Genomic DNA, 20890 nt, shown 5'->3' with positions numbered 1-20890 from the left:
ATATCGCCACCAAAGGGTCCGGGTCCACCTCCTCCTCCATTATCCTGGCTAGGACCACGATGACCCCTGCCCAGAATCTTCACAATTATCCGCAACCCCAAAACATATGCGCGTGATTTGCTGGCCACCGCCCACACCTCTCACACTCATCTGCTACCTCCTGAAAGAACCCACTCATTCTCGCCCGAGTCATATGCACCCTGTGCACCACCTTAAACTGTATCAGGCTCATCCTTGCACAGGAGGAAGTCCTGTTTACCCTATGCAGTGCCTCACTCCACACTCCCCAATTGATCTCTCCTCCCAACTCCGCTTCCCATTTCTCCTTAATCTTCACCCGCTCGCCTCCCTGCTCCCCCAGCCGCTTATATATATCCCCAATTCTTCCCTTCCTTCTACATCCAGAAGCAGCAGTCGCTCCAGCAGGGTATTCCAGCAACCTAAGGAACCACCTCCAGACCTTTCTCGCAAAGTCCCTAACCTGCAGATACCTGAACTCACTCCCCTTCGGCAGCTCGACCCTCTCCCTTAGCTCCTCCAGACTAGCGAACCTTTCCTTAACTTGACCAGCTCCACTTCCCTTCACCTCCTGTATACACTATCCATTCCCACTGGCTCATACCCATGATTCTCGCGTTAACACCGACATCCCTTCCACCCTAAAATGCCTCCTCAACTGATCCAATATCTTCACCACCGGGCTCCCTGAATATCTACTCAGAGCAATTAGCAACGCTGCCATCACCATAGCCCTCAAACTGGACCCCTTACAAGATTCCTCCTCCATCCTAACCCTTCTCCTTCCCAACATTGCCCCACCTTATCCACATTTCATGCATTCCATAAATACCCATCATTTAAAATGCAGAAAGGTCTGGCTAAACTATGATCTTTATGGTACCTAATAGGCCAACAATGCCTGAAAGAGCAAGTCAGGAGCCCAGGTATTACCTACACCGAGATTTTCCACATCTTTACCCAAATAGAGAACGAGCATTAGTTTGGAGCCAGAATACCGAGGGAGAAGAAATAGTTGTACCAGCACCTTCAAGGGTGGAGTAATTAATTGCTCTGTTTAATCAACTGCTTCATTAACAATGTATCATGTAAACATCAAAATAGTATAAATTGGAATACATGGACTTGGTCTTTTTTCGTCCAGATCAGATATACAAGCATATTCATAAATTCCAGTGGTGAAGTATGAGAGAGGAACTTTATTGTAAATCTCTCAGATATTGCAATTGTTTACAATGGAAACAAATACATGAATTTAATTAGGTGTTACAGCAAATTGATTATTACCTGGGCCCCTAAAAGATTTTAAATTAACAGGGCAGCATGGTGGTGCAGTGGTTAGCCTCACAGCGCCGAGGTCCCATGTTCGATCCCGGCTCTGGAGTTTGCACATTCTCCCCGTGTTTGCGTGGGTTTCACCCCACAACCCAAAGATGTGCAGGCTAGGTGAATTGGCCACACTAAATTGCCCCTTAATTTGGAAAAAATGAATTGGGTACTCTAAATTTAAAAAAAAAAAGATTTTAAATTAGTTTTGTTCTTCATAATGTCTAACTGTAACTCCCAGGGTGGAATTTTGCGTGTTTCCTTGGTTGCGGAGTCGGGGAGCAGAAAGGACTGCGCCTGACATTCTTGGCCTTAATAGCGAAGTGAGGCTTCTTAATGGGTGAGCGCCTAAATTGATCTGTGCAACTTCCAAATCTCTGAAAATTTGGTGCCGTCCCAGGACCTAGGTACTCTGGTGGTGAGTGGAAGGTCAGCACCAGACAGGATCAGTCAGCGTGATTCCGGTGTGAATGTAACGATTGGAACCCCTTAAACTTCAGGTGCCTTATGAATGGGAAATTTTTGATAGAATTTAACAGCATTGGAATTATTAGGGAGCAGATATACATATGAGGGCTACTCTGCACCCAGCCGAGTGAAATAGATGTACAAAAACCTAATATTATCATAGATGACGTGTGTGGGTTTCCTCGGATCATATCTGGGTCTATTGTAGACTAATTGATAGAGATTAAAGCAATTTACTGGGAATGCTGGAATCTGGAACAAAAACAGTATCCGTGGAGAGAGAATGGAGCTAATGTTTCGAGTCTGGATGATTCTTTGTCAAAGCTGGTAGAGATTGATAAAGAGAGAGAGAGAAATTCATAGAATCTCAACAGTGCAGAAGGAGGCCATTCGGCCCATCAAATCTGCAAAGACCATCCAAAAACGGACTCCATCTAGGCCCACTCCTCCACCCTATCCCTGTAACCCCACCTAACCGTTGGACACTAAGGGTCAATTTAGCACAGCCAATCCACTTAACTTGCACATATTTGGACTGTGGGATGATACCAGAGCACCTGGAGGAAGCCCACACAGACATGGGGAGAATGTGCAAATTCCACACAGTCACCCAAGGTTGGAATCGAACCCGGGTACCTGGTACTCTGAGGCAGCAGTGCTAACCGCTGTGCCACCATGCTGCCCCATTTGATATATTGACAGAGATGATTGGTAGAATAAATCAACAACTCCACAAGCAATGTATGACATGACCATCAAAATGGCATAACCTGGTCTTTTTGTCATCTCAGTCAGCTATATGATCTTACTCAAAATTCCAGTGGTGAAGTATGAGTAAGAAACTTTATTGTAAATATATTAGGATGTTGTAACTGTATATAATGAGAAAATACATTAATTCAATTAATTATTGCAGTAATTTGATTATTACTTCAGTTCATCAATGTTCCCTGTATTGCACAGTTCACATTTCCAGGTGATGTTCATTGTAGATCTGCAACTGCTTTCTGTTATTCAGTCCACATCATTAGTCATACTATGTTGAACTACAATGTTGGAATTCAACAATAACAGTGAAAAGGTCGCTGAAAAATCATTGATGAAACAGGAACAGGAAAGAGTCTTCATAATGTGTATACCATTTTTGTATAATGATTTTACAAATAAATATGGCTTATAATTTTTGGCATGCAATGTATATTGCATTTGACTGATTATATTTTTAAAGATTGCATTGTACTGAATTTAAAGTATGAATGATCTATTTCAATGACAAAGTCACCCATTTAAGATAGAGATGTGGAGGAATCTCTTCTCGGTGGGGGGGCGGGGGGGCGCAATTGAATCTGTGGGATTCTTTACCGCAGAGGCTAAGATGCTGGGCCGTTAAGAACATAAGAACTAGGAGCAGGAGTAGGCCATCTGGCCCCTTGAGCCTGATCCACCATTCAATGAGATCATGGCTGACCTTTTGTGGACTCAGCTCCACTTTCCAGCCCGAACACCATAACCCTTGATCCCTTTATTCTTCAAAAAACTATCTATCTTTATCTTAAAAACATTTAATGAAGGAGCCTCTACTGCTTCACTGGGCAAGGAATTCCATAGATTCACAACCCTTTGGGTGAAGAAGTTCCTCCAAAACTCAGTCCTAAATCTACTTCCCCTTAATTTGAGGCTATGCCCCCTAGTTCTGCTTTCACCCGCCAGTGGAAACAACCTGCCCGCATCTATCCTATCTATTCCCTTCATAATTTTATATGTTTCTATAAGATCCCCCCTCATCCTTCTAAATTACAACGAGTACAGTCCCAGTCTACTCAACCTCTCCTCGTAATCCAACCCCTTCAGCTCTGGGATTAACCTAGTGAATCTCCTCTGCACATCCTCCAGTGCCAGTATGTCCTTTCTCAAGTAAGGAGACCAAAACTGAACACAATACTCCAGGTGTGGCCTCACTAACACCTTATACAATTGCAGCATAACCTCCCTAGTCTTAAACTCCATCCCTCTAGCAATGAAGAACAAAATTCCATTTGCTTTCTTAATCACCTGTTGCACCTGTAAACCAACTTTTTGCGTCTCATGCACTAGCACACCCAGGTCTCTCTGCACAGCAGCATGTTTTGATATTTTATCATTTAAATAATAATCCCTTTTGCTGTTATTCCTACCAAAATGGATAACCTCACTTTTGTCAACATTGTATTCCATCTGCCAGACCCTAACCCTTTCACTTGGCCTATCCAAATCCCTCTGCAGACTTCCAGTATCCTCTGCACTTTTTGCTTTACCACTCATCTTAGTGTCGTCTGCAAACTTGGGCACACTGCCCTTGGTCCCCAACTCCAAATCGTCTATGTAAATTGTGAACAATTGTGGGCCCAACACTGATCCCTGAGGGACACCACTAGCTACTGATTGCCAACCAGGGAAACACCCATTAAGTATGTTGAAGGCTGAGAAAGACAGATTTTAAAGCAGTAATTGAATCAAGGGAATAAGTCAGGAAAGTGGAGTTCAAAGTCATTATATCAGATCAGTCATGATCTCATTGAATGGCAGAGCAGACTCGATGGGCTGAATGGCCTACTTCTACCCCAATGTCTTATGGTCACTGCGATAGTATACTGAGGGTCAACAAAAGCAAAATATAATATTAAAGCTTGATTTTAAAGTGACCCATTTGTCAGATGGGGAGCGAGTCGGAGGGATGGCAGATTAAACCCATTACCCATCTGGTAAGGTTTCATAGAAGCCCAAGTTAATTTCATGGTTGGGATTCATTTGAAAATGATCAGTGAGCTGTCTGTGTATTTGCAGTACTGACAGGCAGTGTGCTGATTGGGGTGGGGTGCATGGCAGGGTTGTGGAGGGTAGGAAAATCCAATAGTTCCCAACTAGATATATCTTTCATCTTAAAAACGGGATTCCAGGCAAAATGGGGGTTTTTGGTTGGAGAAGGAGGTGGGGGCTGGAGGTTGCTGTGGAAGATCCAGGAGTGAACATAGTGGGATCAGTAACAGCCCCAAAATTACTTTAGAAATTTTGAAGGCACCTCCAGTTTTAGGAACTGCTCGTTTGACAGTTAATGTACAGGCTCAAAGGGGCTTGTGCACTGCGGACGGCAAGCATACCAGCATCAAAATGGCATTGAGGCCGAATGTACGTTTGAGAGCACAAATAATTTTCTATAGGAAACGCTTGGGAGGTCAGTCAACTTTTTCCAATTATGTAGACCAGGCGGTGGCAGATTGGTTTCCTATTTAATACCCCCTCTGATTCTCTTTTACATTGGTTTCAATGCCTGACCTGTTATTGCAATTTTTACATTTTCATCCATGTTAAAAGAATAAAGTCCTTGGGACATCACACCATGAAACGGATCTAGATGAATACAAGTATTATTCTTTATATTATTCATACTGCCAATTAAGTTAAAGTGAGGCAGTAGGTGGCTCAACAGACATGCATTAATGAGCGGGGGCAATTTGTACCACAAGTACCCTTGGAGGGTGTGGAAGGGGCAGGGAGGCCTCATTTCACCAGGAACAATTTTACGTTCAGTTTAACTGGGACGGGGTGGGGTTTAGGAGAGTAACCTACTCTCTAGATGTGAGTCAGGAATGATAATATTTAAGCATCATAAGTGCCATTATTCCAAGAGGTTTGGAGTATCAAATTTCAGTGTTGAACATTTCTGCAGTATTTTCATTCAGAATGGACTAATCTTGTCTTTTCAAAGCATTTAGGCGGAATAGTCTAAGTCTCTTCTTTTCCTTTCCCAACCCTGTCGAATTCGTGTGATCATTCTGTCTACACATGGAGTTATGAGAATTAGCTTTAAAACCAGCACAATGCAGGGAATCACCATAGCCAGCATGTACCCTGGTGGAAGCCCCCATTTAAACGCTGTAGGTCTTAGAAATTTATTCCATCCAAGTACAGCAGTGTGAGCTGTGCACAGGAGCAACGTGACATGACCCAGCTTTGACTGGAAGAAAAGGAGAAATATGTTAGGCAGGATTAATAATTCAAATTTCTGTCATAATACCATACCAAGATTATTTAAATGCATGCTTCTCATTAAACACAACCACAAATAGCCACGGCGATTGTTTTGCTATGAAATAAAATTCCACTGGTCAAATCGAATCTCAGCTATGAAAATAACATGGGCCTCCATGTATGGGCAAATCACAATGAGATGATGCCCAAAAAGGGAAAAAAACATTCGGACCAGGATTCTTATTTCCCAGTTTTAACTGTTTTTTCCGTTTGGGTGCAAGCTATATAAACTGAAAACACACAGGTAAAGCTATTCAGGATAAATAAGCTCAACAGCTCCATTTTCCGGATTGAGGAGTTTAGAATTCGACTTCTGAGGATTAATTTTAAGTTCAGGAAGGGAAATCTGGCTGAGTGAGCAGGGGAGAAGGCCCAATTACCTTGAACGGTTAGGCCTCACTAGAATATCACCAGTCAACGTCCCAATCAAGACAGTCTGGAAGTCCACAAGAGATGCCTGCGTGGCTGTTTGATGCGACCATCAATTCACTCGAAACGGGAGTAGAAGTAAATTGAGGCGTTAATCAACTTAGAACTGTGCCTGCCTGTGACTGATCTAATACTGAGAACCGCCTACAGGTCGACTGCTCTTTATACCTCCCTTCAAGGGGAGGAGCCATGGGCGGAGCCCATACAGACCCCAACATGTTCCCCTATGGATAATGCCATACAATGTCCCAGAGGAGGAGCCCACAAGGGCAACAGCATAGCACAGATACAAATACAAAGCCAACAGCACAGATACAAATACAATGGTGGATTATTGGCAGAATACATTCACCACACTGTTAAAATCAGGTGACATGATTTCTGCTGCTGGGGACAAGAGGAAATATCCTTTGGCATTGATAAATCTTCTGTATGGGCGGGGATCCAACTGAAATCGTGGTTGGGGAAGTAAAAGGGAAGATTGGGTCAGAGGAGGCCTAAGGTTTCTTTCAGGGGCACAGAGGAGCACTCCTCCACTTTCTTTGAACATCAGTCTAACCTATTCTTTCCTAAGTCCTCAAAATGATGGACCTCTTCATATCTCAGCTTCCCTTCCTTCCACAATGTACAGAATTTCAAATGGCAGTGCTGCAGTCAGTAATTCCTGATTTACCATCCAGCTCTACGACTTTTTCAACTAATGTCTGGCACGATGCGTCTGGACATAGGAACACGAGCATATAATTTTACTTCTACACCTTAATCTATCATTAAATTAGATCTGTACCTCAACTCTGTTTAACCTGCCTTGATCATGTCTCTTGGTACATTTGAATATATGACTAGGAACAGCAGTAGCCCATTTGGCCACTCACGTTTGCTCTGCCATTTGATAAGATCACGGCTGATCTAACTGTGGCTTCATCTCTACTTTCTTGGCTCTCCCCGCCCTCTATAACCTTTGACTCCCTTGTCAAACAAAAACCTATCTCATCAGCCTTAAAAACATTCACTGATCCGGTCTTCACTGCTCTGGGAAGAGAACTCCTCAGACTAACCACTCTGAGAGAAAGAAATTCTCATCTCTATCTTAAATGGGAGGCCCATTATTTTTAAACTATATCCCCAATTCTAATGTTTACCTTATGGGGAAATATTCTTTTCTGCATATACTATGTGAAGTCCCCTCAGGATCTTAGAAGATCCTATAAGATTACCTCTCATTCTTCTACACTCCAATGGATACAGGCCAGACCTGTTCAACTTTTACTTGGAACATAACCCCTTCAGCCGAGGAATCAGTTGAGCGAACCTTCTCTGAACTGTTTGAAATGGAATAACATCCTTTCTTAAGGAGGTCAAAACTGTACACGATATTCCCGATATCATCTCACTAATGCCCTGTACAACTGCAGTAATGATTCCCTATTTTTCTTATTCCATTTCTCCTGCAATAAGCACCAACATTCCATTTGCCATCCTAATCACTAGCTGTACCTAGAGGACTGGGACCTAGAAGACTAGAGGACTGGGAAGTCTTTAGGGGACAACAGAAAGCTACTAAAAAAGCCATAAAGAAGAGTATGGTAGACTATGAAAGTAAACTGGCTCAGAACATAAAAGCAGATAGTAAAAGCTTCTACAAATATATAAGACAAAAAAAAGGGCAGCACGGTAGCACAAGTGGATAGCACTGTGGCTTCACAGCGCCAGGGTCCCAGGTTCGATTCCCTGCTGGGTCACTGTCTGTGCGGAGTCTGCACGTTCTCCCCGTGTGTGCGTGGGTTTCCTCCGGGTGCTCCGGTTTCCTCCCACAGTCCAAAGACGTGCAGGTTAGGTGGATTGGCCATGATAAATTGCCCTTAGTGACCAAAAAGGTTAGGAGGGGTTATTGGGTTATGGGGATAGGGTGGAAGTGAGGACTTAAGTGGGTCGGTGCAGACTCGATGGGCCGAATGGCCTCCTTCTGCCCTGTATGTTCTATGTTCTATAAGAGTGGCTGAGGTAAATATTGGTCCTTTGGAAGATGAGAAGGGAGATTGAATAATAGGAGACGGGGAAATGGCTGAGGAGCTGAACAGGCTTTTTGGGTCAGTCTTCACAGTGGAAGACACAAATAACATGCCAGTGATTGATGGAAATAAAAATATGATAGGTGAGAACCTTGAGATGATTGTAATCACTAAGGAGGCAGTATTGGGCAAGCTAATGGGGCTAAAGGTAGACAAGTCTCCTGGCCCTGATGGGATGCATCCCAGAGTGTTAAAAGAGATGGCTAGGGAAATTGTAAACGCACTAGTGATAATTTATCAAAATTCACTAGACTCTGGGGTGGTCCCAGAGGATTGGAAAGTAGCAAACGTGACACCACTGTTTAAAAAAGGAGGTCGGCAGAAAGCGGGTAATTATAGGCCGGTAAGCTTAACTTCGGTTGTAGGGAAAATGCTGGAATCTATCATTAAGGAGGAAATAGTGGGGCACCTGGAGGGAAATTGTCCCATTGGGCAGATGCAGCATGGGTTCACAAAGGGTAGGTCGTGTCTGACTAATTTGGTAGAATTTTTTGAGGATGTTACCAGTGCAGTAGATAACGGGGAGCCAATGGATGTGGTATATCTGGATTTCCAGAAAGCTTTTGACAAGGTGCCACACAAAAGGTTGCTGCATAAACTAAAGATGCATGGCATTGAGGGTAAAGTGGTAGCATGGGTAGAGGATTGGTTAACTAACAGAAAGCAGAGAGTGGGGATAAATGGGTGTTTCTCTGGTTGGCAACCTGTAACTAGTGGGGTCCCTCAAGGATCAGTGTTGGGCCCGCAGTTGTCCACAATTTACATAGATGATTTTGAGTTGGGGACCAAGTGCAATGTGTCAAAGTTTGCAGACGACACTAAGATGAGTGGTAAAGCAAAAAGTGCAGAGGATACCGGAAGTCTGCAGAAGGATTTGGATAGGTTAGGTGAATGGGCTAGGGTCTGGCAGATGGAATTCAATGTTGCCAAGTGTGAGGCTATCCATTTTGGAAGGAATAATAGCAGAATGGATTATTATTTAAACGGTAAGATGTTAAAACATGCTGCTGTGCAGAGGGACCTGGGTGTGCTGGTGCACGAGTCGCAAAACGTTGGTGAGCAGGTGCAACAGGTGATTAAGAAGGCTAATCGAGTTTTGTCTTTCATTGCTAGAGGGATGGAGTTCAAGACTAGGGAGGTTATGTTGCAATTGTATAGGGTGTTTGTGAGGCCACATCTGGAGTATTGTGTTCAGTTTTGGTCTCCTTACCTGAGAAAGGACATATTGGCACTGGAGGGAGTGCAGAGGAGATTCACTAGGTTGACCCCAGAGTTAAGGGGATTAGATTATGACGAGAGGTTGAGTAGACTGGGACTGTACTCATTGGAGTTTAGAAGGATGTGGGGGGGATCTTATTGAAACATATAAAATTATGAAGGGAATAGATAGGATAGATGCGGGCAGGTTGTTTCCACTGGTCGGGGAAAGCAGAACTAGGAGGCATAGCCTCAAAATAAGGGGAAGTAGATTTAAGGCCGAGTTTAGGAGGAACTTCTTCACCCAAAGGGTTGTGAATCTCTGGAATTCCTTGCCCAGTGAAGCAGTTGAGGCTCCTTCTTTAAACGTTTTTAAGAAAAAGATAGATACCTTTCTAAAGAATAAAGGGATTCGGGGATATGGTGTACGGACCGGAGAGTGGAGCTGAGTCCACAAAGATCAGCCATGATCTCATTAAATGGCGGAGCAGGCTCGAGGGGCCAGATGGCCTACTCCTGTTCCTAGTTCTTATGTTCTTATATTCTTATGTACCTGCGTACAAGAAACCTTGGCCGCTATTTAGGTCCCTGTTAGCTGCATGTGCAAATCACATAATGGCCGCTAAATCCCAATTAACTGGCAATTTTGATTAACTGCACCGCTCATTTTGTGTGCATACCAGATAATAACAATTTTACTGTACTAACTGTTGTGTCTCATGTACCAGGACACCCAGATCCCTCTGTAAATCAGATTGCAATCTCTCCTCATTTAAATAATACTCTGCTTTTCTATTCTTCCTACCAAAGTCTTCCTGTCAAAGTGCACAAATTCACATTTTCTGCTGCTAAATTCTTGCCAGCTCACTTGACTTGTCTTTAATCTCTTCACAGTCTCCTTATGTCCTCTTCAAAACTTACTTTCTTACTGAAGTTTGCTTCATCAGCAAATTTAGCAACCATACATTTGGTCCCTTCATCCAAGTAATTGATTTAGTCTGTAAATTGTTGAAATCTCAACACTGATCCCTGTAGCACTCCACTGCTTCCAGCTTGCCAACCCCAAAATGACTCCTTACTCCTTGCTCATTGCTTCTGGTTACTTAACCAATCCTCTATCCATGCTAATATGATACCTCAACACCATGAACTCTTATGTAACCTTTTGGAACTCTCTGCCTCAGAAGGCAGTAAATGTGGGATCTTTGAATATGTTTAAGGCCGAGGTAGATAGATTCTTGTTAGGCACGGGAATCAAAGATTACCAGGGGTAGATGGGCATGTGGAACTGGAAACACAGACAGATCAACAATGATCTTATTGGATGGCGGAGCAGGCTTGAGGGTCCTAGTTCTGCTCCTGTTTTGTATGTTCGTATGTGGCTCTTACCTAATAAAAATGTGAATTCTTAGTCTTGAAGACATCAATTCATCAATTAACCCAGCACTCACAGCCTTGTGGGAGAGAGAATTCTAGACTTTTCAGCTTAAAGTACATTTGAAGAATGAAAATTCCTTTAATTGGCCTATGCATGTTGTTCTTGAGCATCTGGATATATTGACAGTTATGCACTGCTTCTCAGTTTTGTTCCAGTTTCCTTATAGAACAAATGGACATTGTAATGAATGGACCTCTCTAAGTGACAAATGAATTACCTGAACAAATCGGAATTCTCTCCAGTTCATTGCATTGCTGACAGATGGAAGGGATGTTATTCCAAGCAAGCAGAAGACAAAAAAACCTAAAATTCCAAGTGCGTAAAATAAATCACCACGCCAGACCCACACCATCTCTATCTCTGAGGTTGTGTTCTTTTTCACCTGTGTTGAAAACAAGAATTAAACTGCTTGAAGACACAAAAATATGTGTTTCCTATCTATGTTACCTATGCAGCTTATTAGTCTGGCACAGCACTCACAGAGAGAAACAATCCTACTTTGACCACCTTCTTGGATCACAACACTTGGATATTTTGTCATGACAAAAATAACAATCCTGCAGGTACCATTACTGTAAAAATAGAAGAATGAGGGGATGGACAAAGGTCGTTTGTTTTTTTCAACTTATTCACTCAGTCATGCCCAGTCACAGGACCAAATCTGACCATTTCTTATGTTTATATCCACACTGAATTTGTGCTGTTCTTTGCTGAATCAGAATGACTTGATCCAATTCTCTTATATATGCTACAAACAAGCCAGCAACTATTGAATCTAACATTCGCCATTAAAACAGAATTGTGATAGTGGTTAGCAAAGCCTATTAAATCTTAGGCTTGATAAATGGACGTACTGAATACAAAAGCAAGGAAGTCATGCTGAATATTATGAAGCTCTGGTTAAGCCACAACTCGAGTATTGTACCCAGTTCTGCTCACCACACTTTAGGCAGGATGAGAGGGGTTTTAGCTAGAAGGTTAAGTTGGAAAAACTGGGGTTGTTCTTCTTGGAACAAAAGAGTTTGAGGGGGGATTCGACAGAGGGTGGCCAAGATTATGACAGGGTTAGAAGGGGTAGACAAAGAAAAGCTGTTCCCATCAACTAATGGGCTGAGGTGACCCCAGGTTTAAGCGTTTGGGCGTAGATAAAGGGGGGATGTGTGGAGAACTATTTAATGCAACAAGTGGTAATGGGCTGGAGCTTGTTGCCACAGAAGGTGGTGGAAATTGGATGAGTACTTCAGCAAAATAAATGTACAGTACTACAGAGACTGAGTAGCGGAAAAGGGACTAAGTGGATTGCTCTACAGGGAGTCAGCATGGACTTGATAGGTGGGATTTTACAGGCCCTCCCACCACGAGAATCATCTGAATATTTGATGGCCCTGCAAAAGGTCTGGTGACTTGGAATGGAAATTTCTGGTCCCGCGGTCGGTGTGACTGGAAAATTCAGCCTAATAGGCTGAATGACCTCTCTCTGTGTGGCAATGACTCTGTGACTTGGATTTTGGCTACCAAGGCAGGTAGCTCGAACTGGATAGGTTTCAATTAAAACTGCCCCAGATTGTAGATTTTTTCCTCTGGGGAAGGCGGGCAGATATGGGATGGAATCAGGCCCAGCAATACCAGAAGCAAAGCGTAAGTAGCCATGGGGATGTATGAGAACTGAAGCGGACTAGTTAGGAGACCTTTCTGGTCCTCCGGAACCTTGTCACAGTTGTTTCAGAAGCTGTTAGACCCTCTAACTCTCACACCTTCCAAACCCCCCACCCCCGACACTTCCGCCCCCACCACTTCCATCTCATATACACTTTGCAACTCAGGGGGTACGGTGGCACAGTGGTTAGCACTGCTGCCTCACAGCGCCAGGGGCATGGCTTCGATTGCGACTTTGGGCGGCTGTCTGTGTGGAGTTTGCACATTTTCCCTGAGCCTGTGTGGGTTTCCTCCGGGTGCTCCGGTTTCTTCACACAGTCCAAAGATGTGCAGGTTAGGTGGATTGGCCATGCTAAATTGCCCCTTAGTATCCAAGTGTTAGGTGGGGTAACAGGGATAGGGCGGGGGAGTGGGCCTATATCGGGTGCTCTTTTGGACGATTGGTACATACTCGAAGGGCAGAACGGCCTCCTTCTGAACTTTATGGTTTCCATGAAATAAACTCAACTCCATCCAACTCACCATGGCCCCTCATAATTCCATGTCAACTCATGTCCCTCCACACACCCCATGGCCCTTCATATCTCTGATGTGTCAACTCATGCCTGCCGCCACACCATCATGGCCCCTCCATACCTTCTGTGCCACCTCCAAAGCTACTCACCCAGCATCCATCATGAGCAGAACTCCGGAGACCTCAATAAACTTCAGGTCATGACAGATATACAGACATTATCAGACCTTGAAGACACATTTATTTCTGCTCCAGATTTCTGCTCAATTCATGACTCCCACAGTATGAATGAAAGCATTTGCAACAGCCAACATTGAGTCTACTTGAATCAGCACTGAGTTCGAATGTCCCTGCTGGCTTTGAGTTTCCCACCCCACCCCGTTCTCCTTGCTGGCAAAAATTGAATTTACTGGAATTGGGGGTGGGACTTCTGCAACTGGGCTTAACCACCATTTTTAAAGGTCCATAGAGTCTTCCCCATGCTATGGAAATCTGGTGCTGTGACTCTAAAATCTACCAGTTAAATTCTCTTAATCTCAGTGCACAGTACTAATCAAGTGTGAGATCCTCAAAATGCGGGATAGATCTTAATGATTTGCAAACATGTAGAATGGGTGACTACAAGTTGGCAGTTCTTTTACATCACTCCTGCTTTTTATTTCCATTGACCTGCAAGATTCATATTTCCTCAGTGGGTTCTTCTGATTGTAAAGGTGGTGGACAAACAGAATTTCTGACAATATTCTGCTTAAATTACAGCTATCAATCAGGAGAAATCCTTGAGAAAATTCCTGGCATATATTACCTATTAACAAAGAACAAAGAACAAAGAACAAAGAAATGTACAGCACAGGATCAGGCCCTTCGGCCCTCAAAGCCCGTGCCGACCATGCTGCCTGACTAAACTACAATCTTCTACACTTCCTGGGTCCGTATCCCTCTATTCCCATCCTATTCATGTATTTGTCAAGATGCCCCTTAAATGTCACTATCGTCCCTGCTTCCACCACATCCTCCGGTAGCGAGTTCCAGGCACCCACTACCCTCTGTGTAAAAAAATTGCCTCGTACATCTACTCTAAACCTTGCCCCTCTCACCTTAAACCTATGCCACCTAGTAATTGATCCCTCTACCCTGGGGAAAAGCCTCTGACTATCCATTCTGTCTATGCCCCTCATAATTTTGTAGACCTCTATCAGGTCGCCCCTCAACCTCCTTCGTTCCAGTGAGAACAAACCGAGTTTATTCAACCGCTCCTCATAGCTAATGCCCTCCATACCAGGCAACATTCTGGTAAATCTCTTCTGCACCCTTTCTAAAGCCTCCACATCCTTCTGGTAGTGTGGCGACCAGAATTGAACACTGTACTCCAAGTGTGGCCTAACTAAGGTTCTATACAGCTGCAACATGACTTGCCAATTCTTATACTCAATGCCCCGGCCAATGAAGGCAAGCATGCCGTATGCCTTCTTGACTACCTTCTCCACCTGTGTTGCCCCTTTCAGTGACCTGTGGACCTGTACTCCTAGATCTGTCTGACTTTCAATACACTTGAGGGTTCTACCATTCACTGTATATTCCCTACCTGCATTAGACCTTCCAAAATGCATTACCTCACATTTGTCCAGATTAAACTCCATCTGCCATCTCTCCGCCAAAGTCTCCAAACAATCTAAATCCTGCTGTATCCTCTGACAGTCCGCATCGCTATCCGCAATTCCACCAACCTTTGTGTCGTCTGCAAACTTACTAATCAGACCAGTTACATTTTCCTCCAAATCATTTATATATACTACAAACAGCAAAGGTCCCAGCACTGATCCCTGCGGAACACCACTGGTCACAGCCCTCCAATTAGAAAAGCACCCTTCCATTGCTACTCTCTGCCTTATATGACCTAGCCAGTTCTGTATCCACCTTGCCAGCTCACCCCTGATCCCGTGTGATGCCACCTTTTGTACTAGTCTACCATGAGGGACCTTGTCAAAGGCCTTACTGAAGTCCATATAGACAACATCCACTGCCCTACCTGCATCAATCATCTTTGTGACCTCCTCGAAAAACTCTATCAAGTTAGTGAGACACGACCTCCCCTTCACAAAACCATGCTGCCTCTCACTAGTACGTCCATTTGCTTCCAAATGGGAGTAGATCCTGTCTCGAAGAATTCTCTCCAGTAATTTCCCTACCACTGAAGTAAGGCTCACCGGCCTGTAGTTCCCTGGATTATCCTTGCTACCCTTCTTAAACATACCCTTCTATTGCATCCCAAAAAACTGAAAACAGGGCTGAGGTCCATATAAAGGTAATGGCAATAAAGCAACAATTGAAGAATGTATGGAAACGTCTGCAATGCTGAAGATTTTGCTGGTTCTTGTGATATCAGGAAAAGGCTCTATTGTGTTGTTGGCACCTGGGACTTAGCAGTTGAAGCTACACTGAGAGCCAGAATTTTGGATTGTCTGAAACACAAAGGGGGAATTAAAAGCTTGAGAGGCAACAATAAACAGACAAAAAGAACAATGCACAATGAGCAAAGTGTTCAGAAAAAATGGCAACATGCAAGGTGTTAACATCCTGTTGATAGTCAACATGAGCACATATGGGAAGAGAAATTGGTGGATAGCAGCGGAAAGTGGAAAATAAACTTGGAATGTGTATATCACTTATTGCCTAGTCATTATTGGTCATTTTGGGTCACCAAACAAGATCAATTTCACCCCCATGATATTCTGGAAGTGATGTACACCGTGAGAAAGAAAATTCAAATCTGAAGACCTTTGAGGTGAATATTTTCTGTATCTAGTGCTTCGACTGGTTAAAGTGCACAGACCAGAATTACTCCAAGGTGGTTTCTAAGGGTGTACTTGAAGCCAGTGACATGTCAAAGTGCTCAAGACAAAACTCATATAATTCAAAAGATCACAAGGCACCTAAGGATGAGGAAGGTTATCCTAGCTCATTCCTCCAGTGGAAAAAAAGACAACAGTCTGCTCATTACAGCATTTAGCTGTTTCTTAAATTATTTTATGGTTCTGGGCTACATTATAATTGAAGGCAAGGGAATGTCACACAAATGCATTAAACTCCAGAAGCTCATTTCATGAACAGTTTCCAATTAGTTACTCGTTGGCTGAGGTAAAGTTAGATTTGAAATGGGTGCAGGCTCCTAAAACTGAAGCTCTTCATATTTACTGAACTGATATTGTATCACATGACTTGTCGGATTATATGTTCCTCTCACTGATGCGTTAACAGTAGGCCAGGACTTCCACCTGACCATTTGACAATGTTGTCAAACTATGGGAGTTTCTGGAGGGTTAGGGTGGGACAGCAGTGGTATAATTGTGCTCTTTGGTTGACTGTCAAAAGCTGGGAAAGCCAATGAGTTCTGTGGCAGTACTTAAAGTATCACAGCTGACAAAAAGGTCAAATATTGTTCGATATGTGGAACGCAATCATGAATAAGGAATTGGCATAGTGCAGGTGGTGGTGGTGGAGTAGGTGGGGATGATGGCTTCAGCCATTGAAAATACTTCTAGGTTTTCTGATTTATTCAGACAATACCCAATAATGGGACACTCACAATTTGGCAACCACCCCTTATGGGGCTCCCATTATCAGTCAGTTCTGTCCCGTTATCAGCCCATGCCTATCTTCCCAAACGACTGACCCCACCCCTACAATGGAACCTTGGTGATCAATCAGCATGCACCAACTCCACTGTGATGTATAACCTCCTCTATCACCCCCAAATACACTTATTGCTGCTCCACTCCCTGATTGCCTTCCTGCCTAACGGATAGTCAGACTGTCAATCTGGCAAGGTTACAACTAGGAAACCTCATGAATAAAATCAAACCCGGTCTTGCCCAGGTTGTCAATTTATTGTGGAGAGATGCCTGCTGAGCAGATCTGTACAAGTGTGGGTGGGTGCTACCCAGGGGTGGGAGCGGTTGGGGTGGAGGGCTGCTTTGTATCACCTGCTGTGAGACAGATGCACCCTCCTCAGCCTGAGTTCAGAGGGAATACTTGAGTCAGTTTCTTAGAGCAGTATGTTCTAACCATCCAGGGAGAAAGCTAGTCGAAACCTGGTAATTTGCAATGAGATAGGGTTAATCAATAACCTGATAGTAAAAGAGTCTTTAGAGGAGAGTGATCATAACATGATAGTATTTCATGTCCAGTTTGAAGATGAGAACAGTGGGTCTAAGACTAAGAACTCAGTGGTACAGAAGGATTTGGGTGTCCTGATGCATGGATCACAAATGTTTGGTTTGCAGGTACAGCAAGAGATTAAGAAGGCTAATGAAATGCTGACCTGTATTGTAAGGAGAATGGAATATAAATGTAGGGAAGTTTTATTGCAGCTGTACAGGGCCTTGGTGAGACCATAATTGGAATACTGTGTACAGTTTTGGTCTCCTTATTTGAAAAAGCATATAATTGCATTAGAAGCAGTTCAGAGAAAGTTCACGTGACTCTTTCCTGGGATGAAGGGCTTAATTTATGAAAAAATGTTGAATTAAAATAATAGAATAGAATAGAGCTTTGTTGTTAACGCAGAAGTGGAAATTTGGCTTTGGATTCACTTCTGATATAATACATAATTGTACAGCTATTAGTAAAACGTAGTAAATCTTTCATGTATACCTATATTCATACATTTGTGCATATATAACATCCATCATACAAACATAACACATTTGCTCTGCCACACTTACTTCAGTTAAAATAAATAAAAACAGCAAGTTAAATTTACATGATGTTCTTTAGTAAACTTACAGCACTGGGAACAAAAGACCTTTTGAACAGATCTTTCCTAGCAATAGGCATTATAAAGTGAGAGGTGATCTTATTGAAGTGGTTGTTTACTCTTGTGGGAGTGATGGGAAATAGGGGACACGGTTTAGGTTTCCCTTTTAAGGCGTAGATGAGGATTTTCTTTCTCTCAGAGGATCATTAGACCATGGCATTCTCTTCTGCAGGAAGCAGTAAAGGCTAGGAGCGTGATTTATTGTCCACGTATCGTCAGAATCCGGACGGGATGTAGCTGGTAGGACCCAGGAGAGGCCAGCCCGGGATTCCTGATGATCAACCCGGATCTCCCAAGATGTCGTAATCTGGATCCTGCCCACAATGGGCAGGACTTAGTCTCACACAGGTAAGTGAGTTTAAGAACCCACTTAACAATGCTGCCGCTGGACTGAATGCCGGCCTCCGAGGAGTCTCCAGCCGGTCGCTGGCTAGTACTGGTCCCCACAAATGTGGACCGGGTGTACGGGCAGTGCCAAGGTGCCAGGCTGGCATTTTTCACACATTAAGATCAGGCCCGGGGGTGCCCTACCCGTGTGAGGTGGAGTGCAGGGGGGCCCGAGGATTCCCCTCTAGGTGAGTTGGGTAGTTCGGGGGTTGCGTTGGGGGCTCGTATGATTGGATCCCTTCCTGCAATGAGGAGGAGCTTCATTTGTCGGAGCTCCATAGTGCAGAAAATGGCACTAAGGGCGGCCTTGGGTGGGGGGGCTTCCCTGCCGTGGTCCCAAATAACAACAGAGTGCCATTTGATACCGAGGTCATTCCCGGCACTACAAGCGGCGGGAATGACCCCGACAATCCTGCCCAGAACAGACCCTGATTCTTTTCAGTTAGATCACACTCTTAGGTCTTTAAATTATTCAAGGCTGAGACAGATAGGTATTTGATCAGCAAGGTAGTCGAGGATTATGGGATGCAAACAGGAAAGTGGAGCTGAGACCACAACCAGATCTGTCATTATCTTATTGAATGGCACAGCAGGCTAGAAGTGCCGAATGGTCTACTCCTGTTCCCAAGTCCTATGGGTGGGAATCTCTGGCTGCTCGGCGACCGGAGTTTTCCATTGTTGGCGTCTCACCCATGGCGTTGTTGCAGCGGGCGGAAGGGGGGAGTGGAGGGGGGGAGAAATCCAGCCCTATGTTTCTCTGTGGTGTTTTGAAAGCCTTGTTATCACTACATTTTATCTTGCACCAACTGTAATTCAATTTCTCTTACACCACCCTCCCACCCTCCAGAGAGAAAATGCTGGAACATCTCAGCAGGTCTGGCAGCATCTGTAGGGAGAGAAATGAGCTAACGTTCCGAGTTCAGATAACCCTTTGTCAAAGCTCTCACCCTCCCCTGGCTCTGCACATGCTTAAAAACTGTTCATCTTTCCGTAATACTGAGTAGGGTTGTAGATCTGAAACATTTGGGAGAGATTTTAACTTACTCAAAACCCACTCACCTGCAAGGAGTTAAAATCTCTCTTGCTCCACATTCAGCGAGCGTGTAAAGCATTCTCTAATTTTACTTCTGTGTGTAGGATGTTTATTCCATTGTTTAGCATATATGGAGTCCTGGGTTGTAGCTCTACCATATTTTGATTTCACTTACAGGTATGCCTGATGCATTCATCAATTGAGCCAGAGTTGGTCATCTGTCTGGATGATGATGGAGGAATGGGCCATGAGTTTACAGATTCTGTGGAAGTTTACAATTTTGTGCATTTGGCTGATGACTTCTGTAATTTGGGAGAAAAGTACTGAAGCCTTTGAGAATGCACATCTTTGTGAAGGCAGTGGGGTGGAGAAAGAACAGCTGGGGGATTAGGCGTGGAGCATTTTATTTGTTTTCACTTTTATTTACTGAAAGCAGAGTTGTAAGTTGCAGGCTTATTTCTCTGGTTCCAGCTTAATGCTCTTTGATGCTATCTCCACTCTATTCTGCAGAGACCAGGGGCAGAAATCTCCGGTCTCCGACGCTGAAATCGCGTTCGGCGATCGGCCAGAGATCCATGTTGGCGCTGAAATCGGCGGCGGTGCCGCTTTTGCGATACTCCGCTCCCTTCAAAACAGCGTACTCGCAGAGTACGGCGCACGTGGTCAGAATGGCCTCAGGACATCACTTGAGGTACTCCCCCCCCCCCCACCCCCCCCACCCCCCCCGATGCTCCGCCCCTGATGGGCCGAGTTTCCGATGGCGTCGGTCGAGTGTGGTATTTATTTTTGGGAACTCGGCGCCACAGTCGGGAGGGGGAGCCGATCTGCGTGCAGTGGGGGCTTTGGCGGGGGATGGGGACACTGGTGGGGGGTGGTCTGGGGGTGGCAAGCCTGGCCAAAGGGGTGCATTATTTGACAGGCCGGGTCTGCGCGCAGCTGGTGCCATGTTGCACGGTGCAGTCGCTGCAGGCTGCCGCCATGCACATGTGCGGCCACGGACCCGGCAATTCTCTGGCCGTACCCGCAGCTAGAGCCGGGTGCTCTATGCTGCATGCCTGCTAGCCCCCCACCAGACACGGGATCAGTGGCCATTTTGTGCTGTTTTTTAGGTCGTAAAATGCCACCGTTCCCACGCGGGCGTTAGTTAGCACTTAGTCTCAGCATCGGAGAATCCAGCCCAGACCACAGATATAATGATTTCTCACTTAGTTTCCTAGCATAAATTTGATGATGGAACCTGAATACCAGTTCTATAATAATCTTCAGGATTACTGGTGCTTGCTGCCTTTCCATATAGAGAGAACATGTTTCTGGAACATACCTCTTCATTCACCTGAGGAAGGAGCAGAGCTCCGAAAGCTAGTGACATCGAAACAAACCTGTTGGACTTTACCCTCGTATTGTAAGACTTCGTACTGTGCTCATATAGAAAGAGTTAGTGCTTCCTACAGCTGAAAAGGATGGCGGA

The 20890-nt window shown here is 44.3% G+C and overlaps 1 protein-coding gene across 2 annotated transcripts in view; it reads right to left on the bottom strand.

The window, feature by feature from the left end:
- Positions 1 to 1054: 1054 nt before the first annotated feature.
- Positions 1055 to 20890, bottom strand: part of LOC140424953 (metalloreductase STEAP4-like) — a 30098-nt gene continuing 10262 nt past the window's right edge. For both annotated transcript variants that reach the window (XM_072508674.1, XM_072508673.1), the window contains 2 exons: positions 11234 to 11398; positions 1055 to 5806 (listed from right to left, as the gene is read on the bottom strand). In XM_072508674.1, the coding sequence (XP_072364775.1) occupies positions 5561 to 5806; positions 11234 to 11398 (411 nt within the window). In that variant the 3' untranslated portion in view covers positions 1055 to 5560. The remainder of the gene's footprint in view (positions 5807 to 11233; positions 11399 to 20890) is intronic.

This window comes from Scyliorhinus torazame, chromosome 6 (genome assembly GCF_047496885.1).
Source record: "Scyliorhinus torazame isolate Kashiwa2021f chromosome 6, sScyTor2.1, whole genome shotgun sequence".
NCBI lineage: Eukaryota > Metazoa > Chordata > Chondrichthyes > Carcharhiniformes > Scyliorhinidae > Scyliorhinus > Scyliorhinus torazame.
Note: the sequence above shows the minus strand (reverse complement) of the source record. Positions and strands in the feature narration are given on the sequence as shown.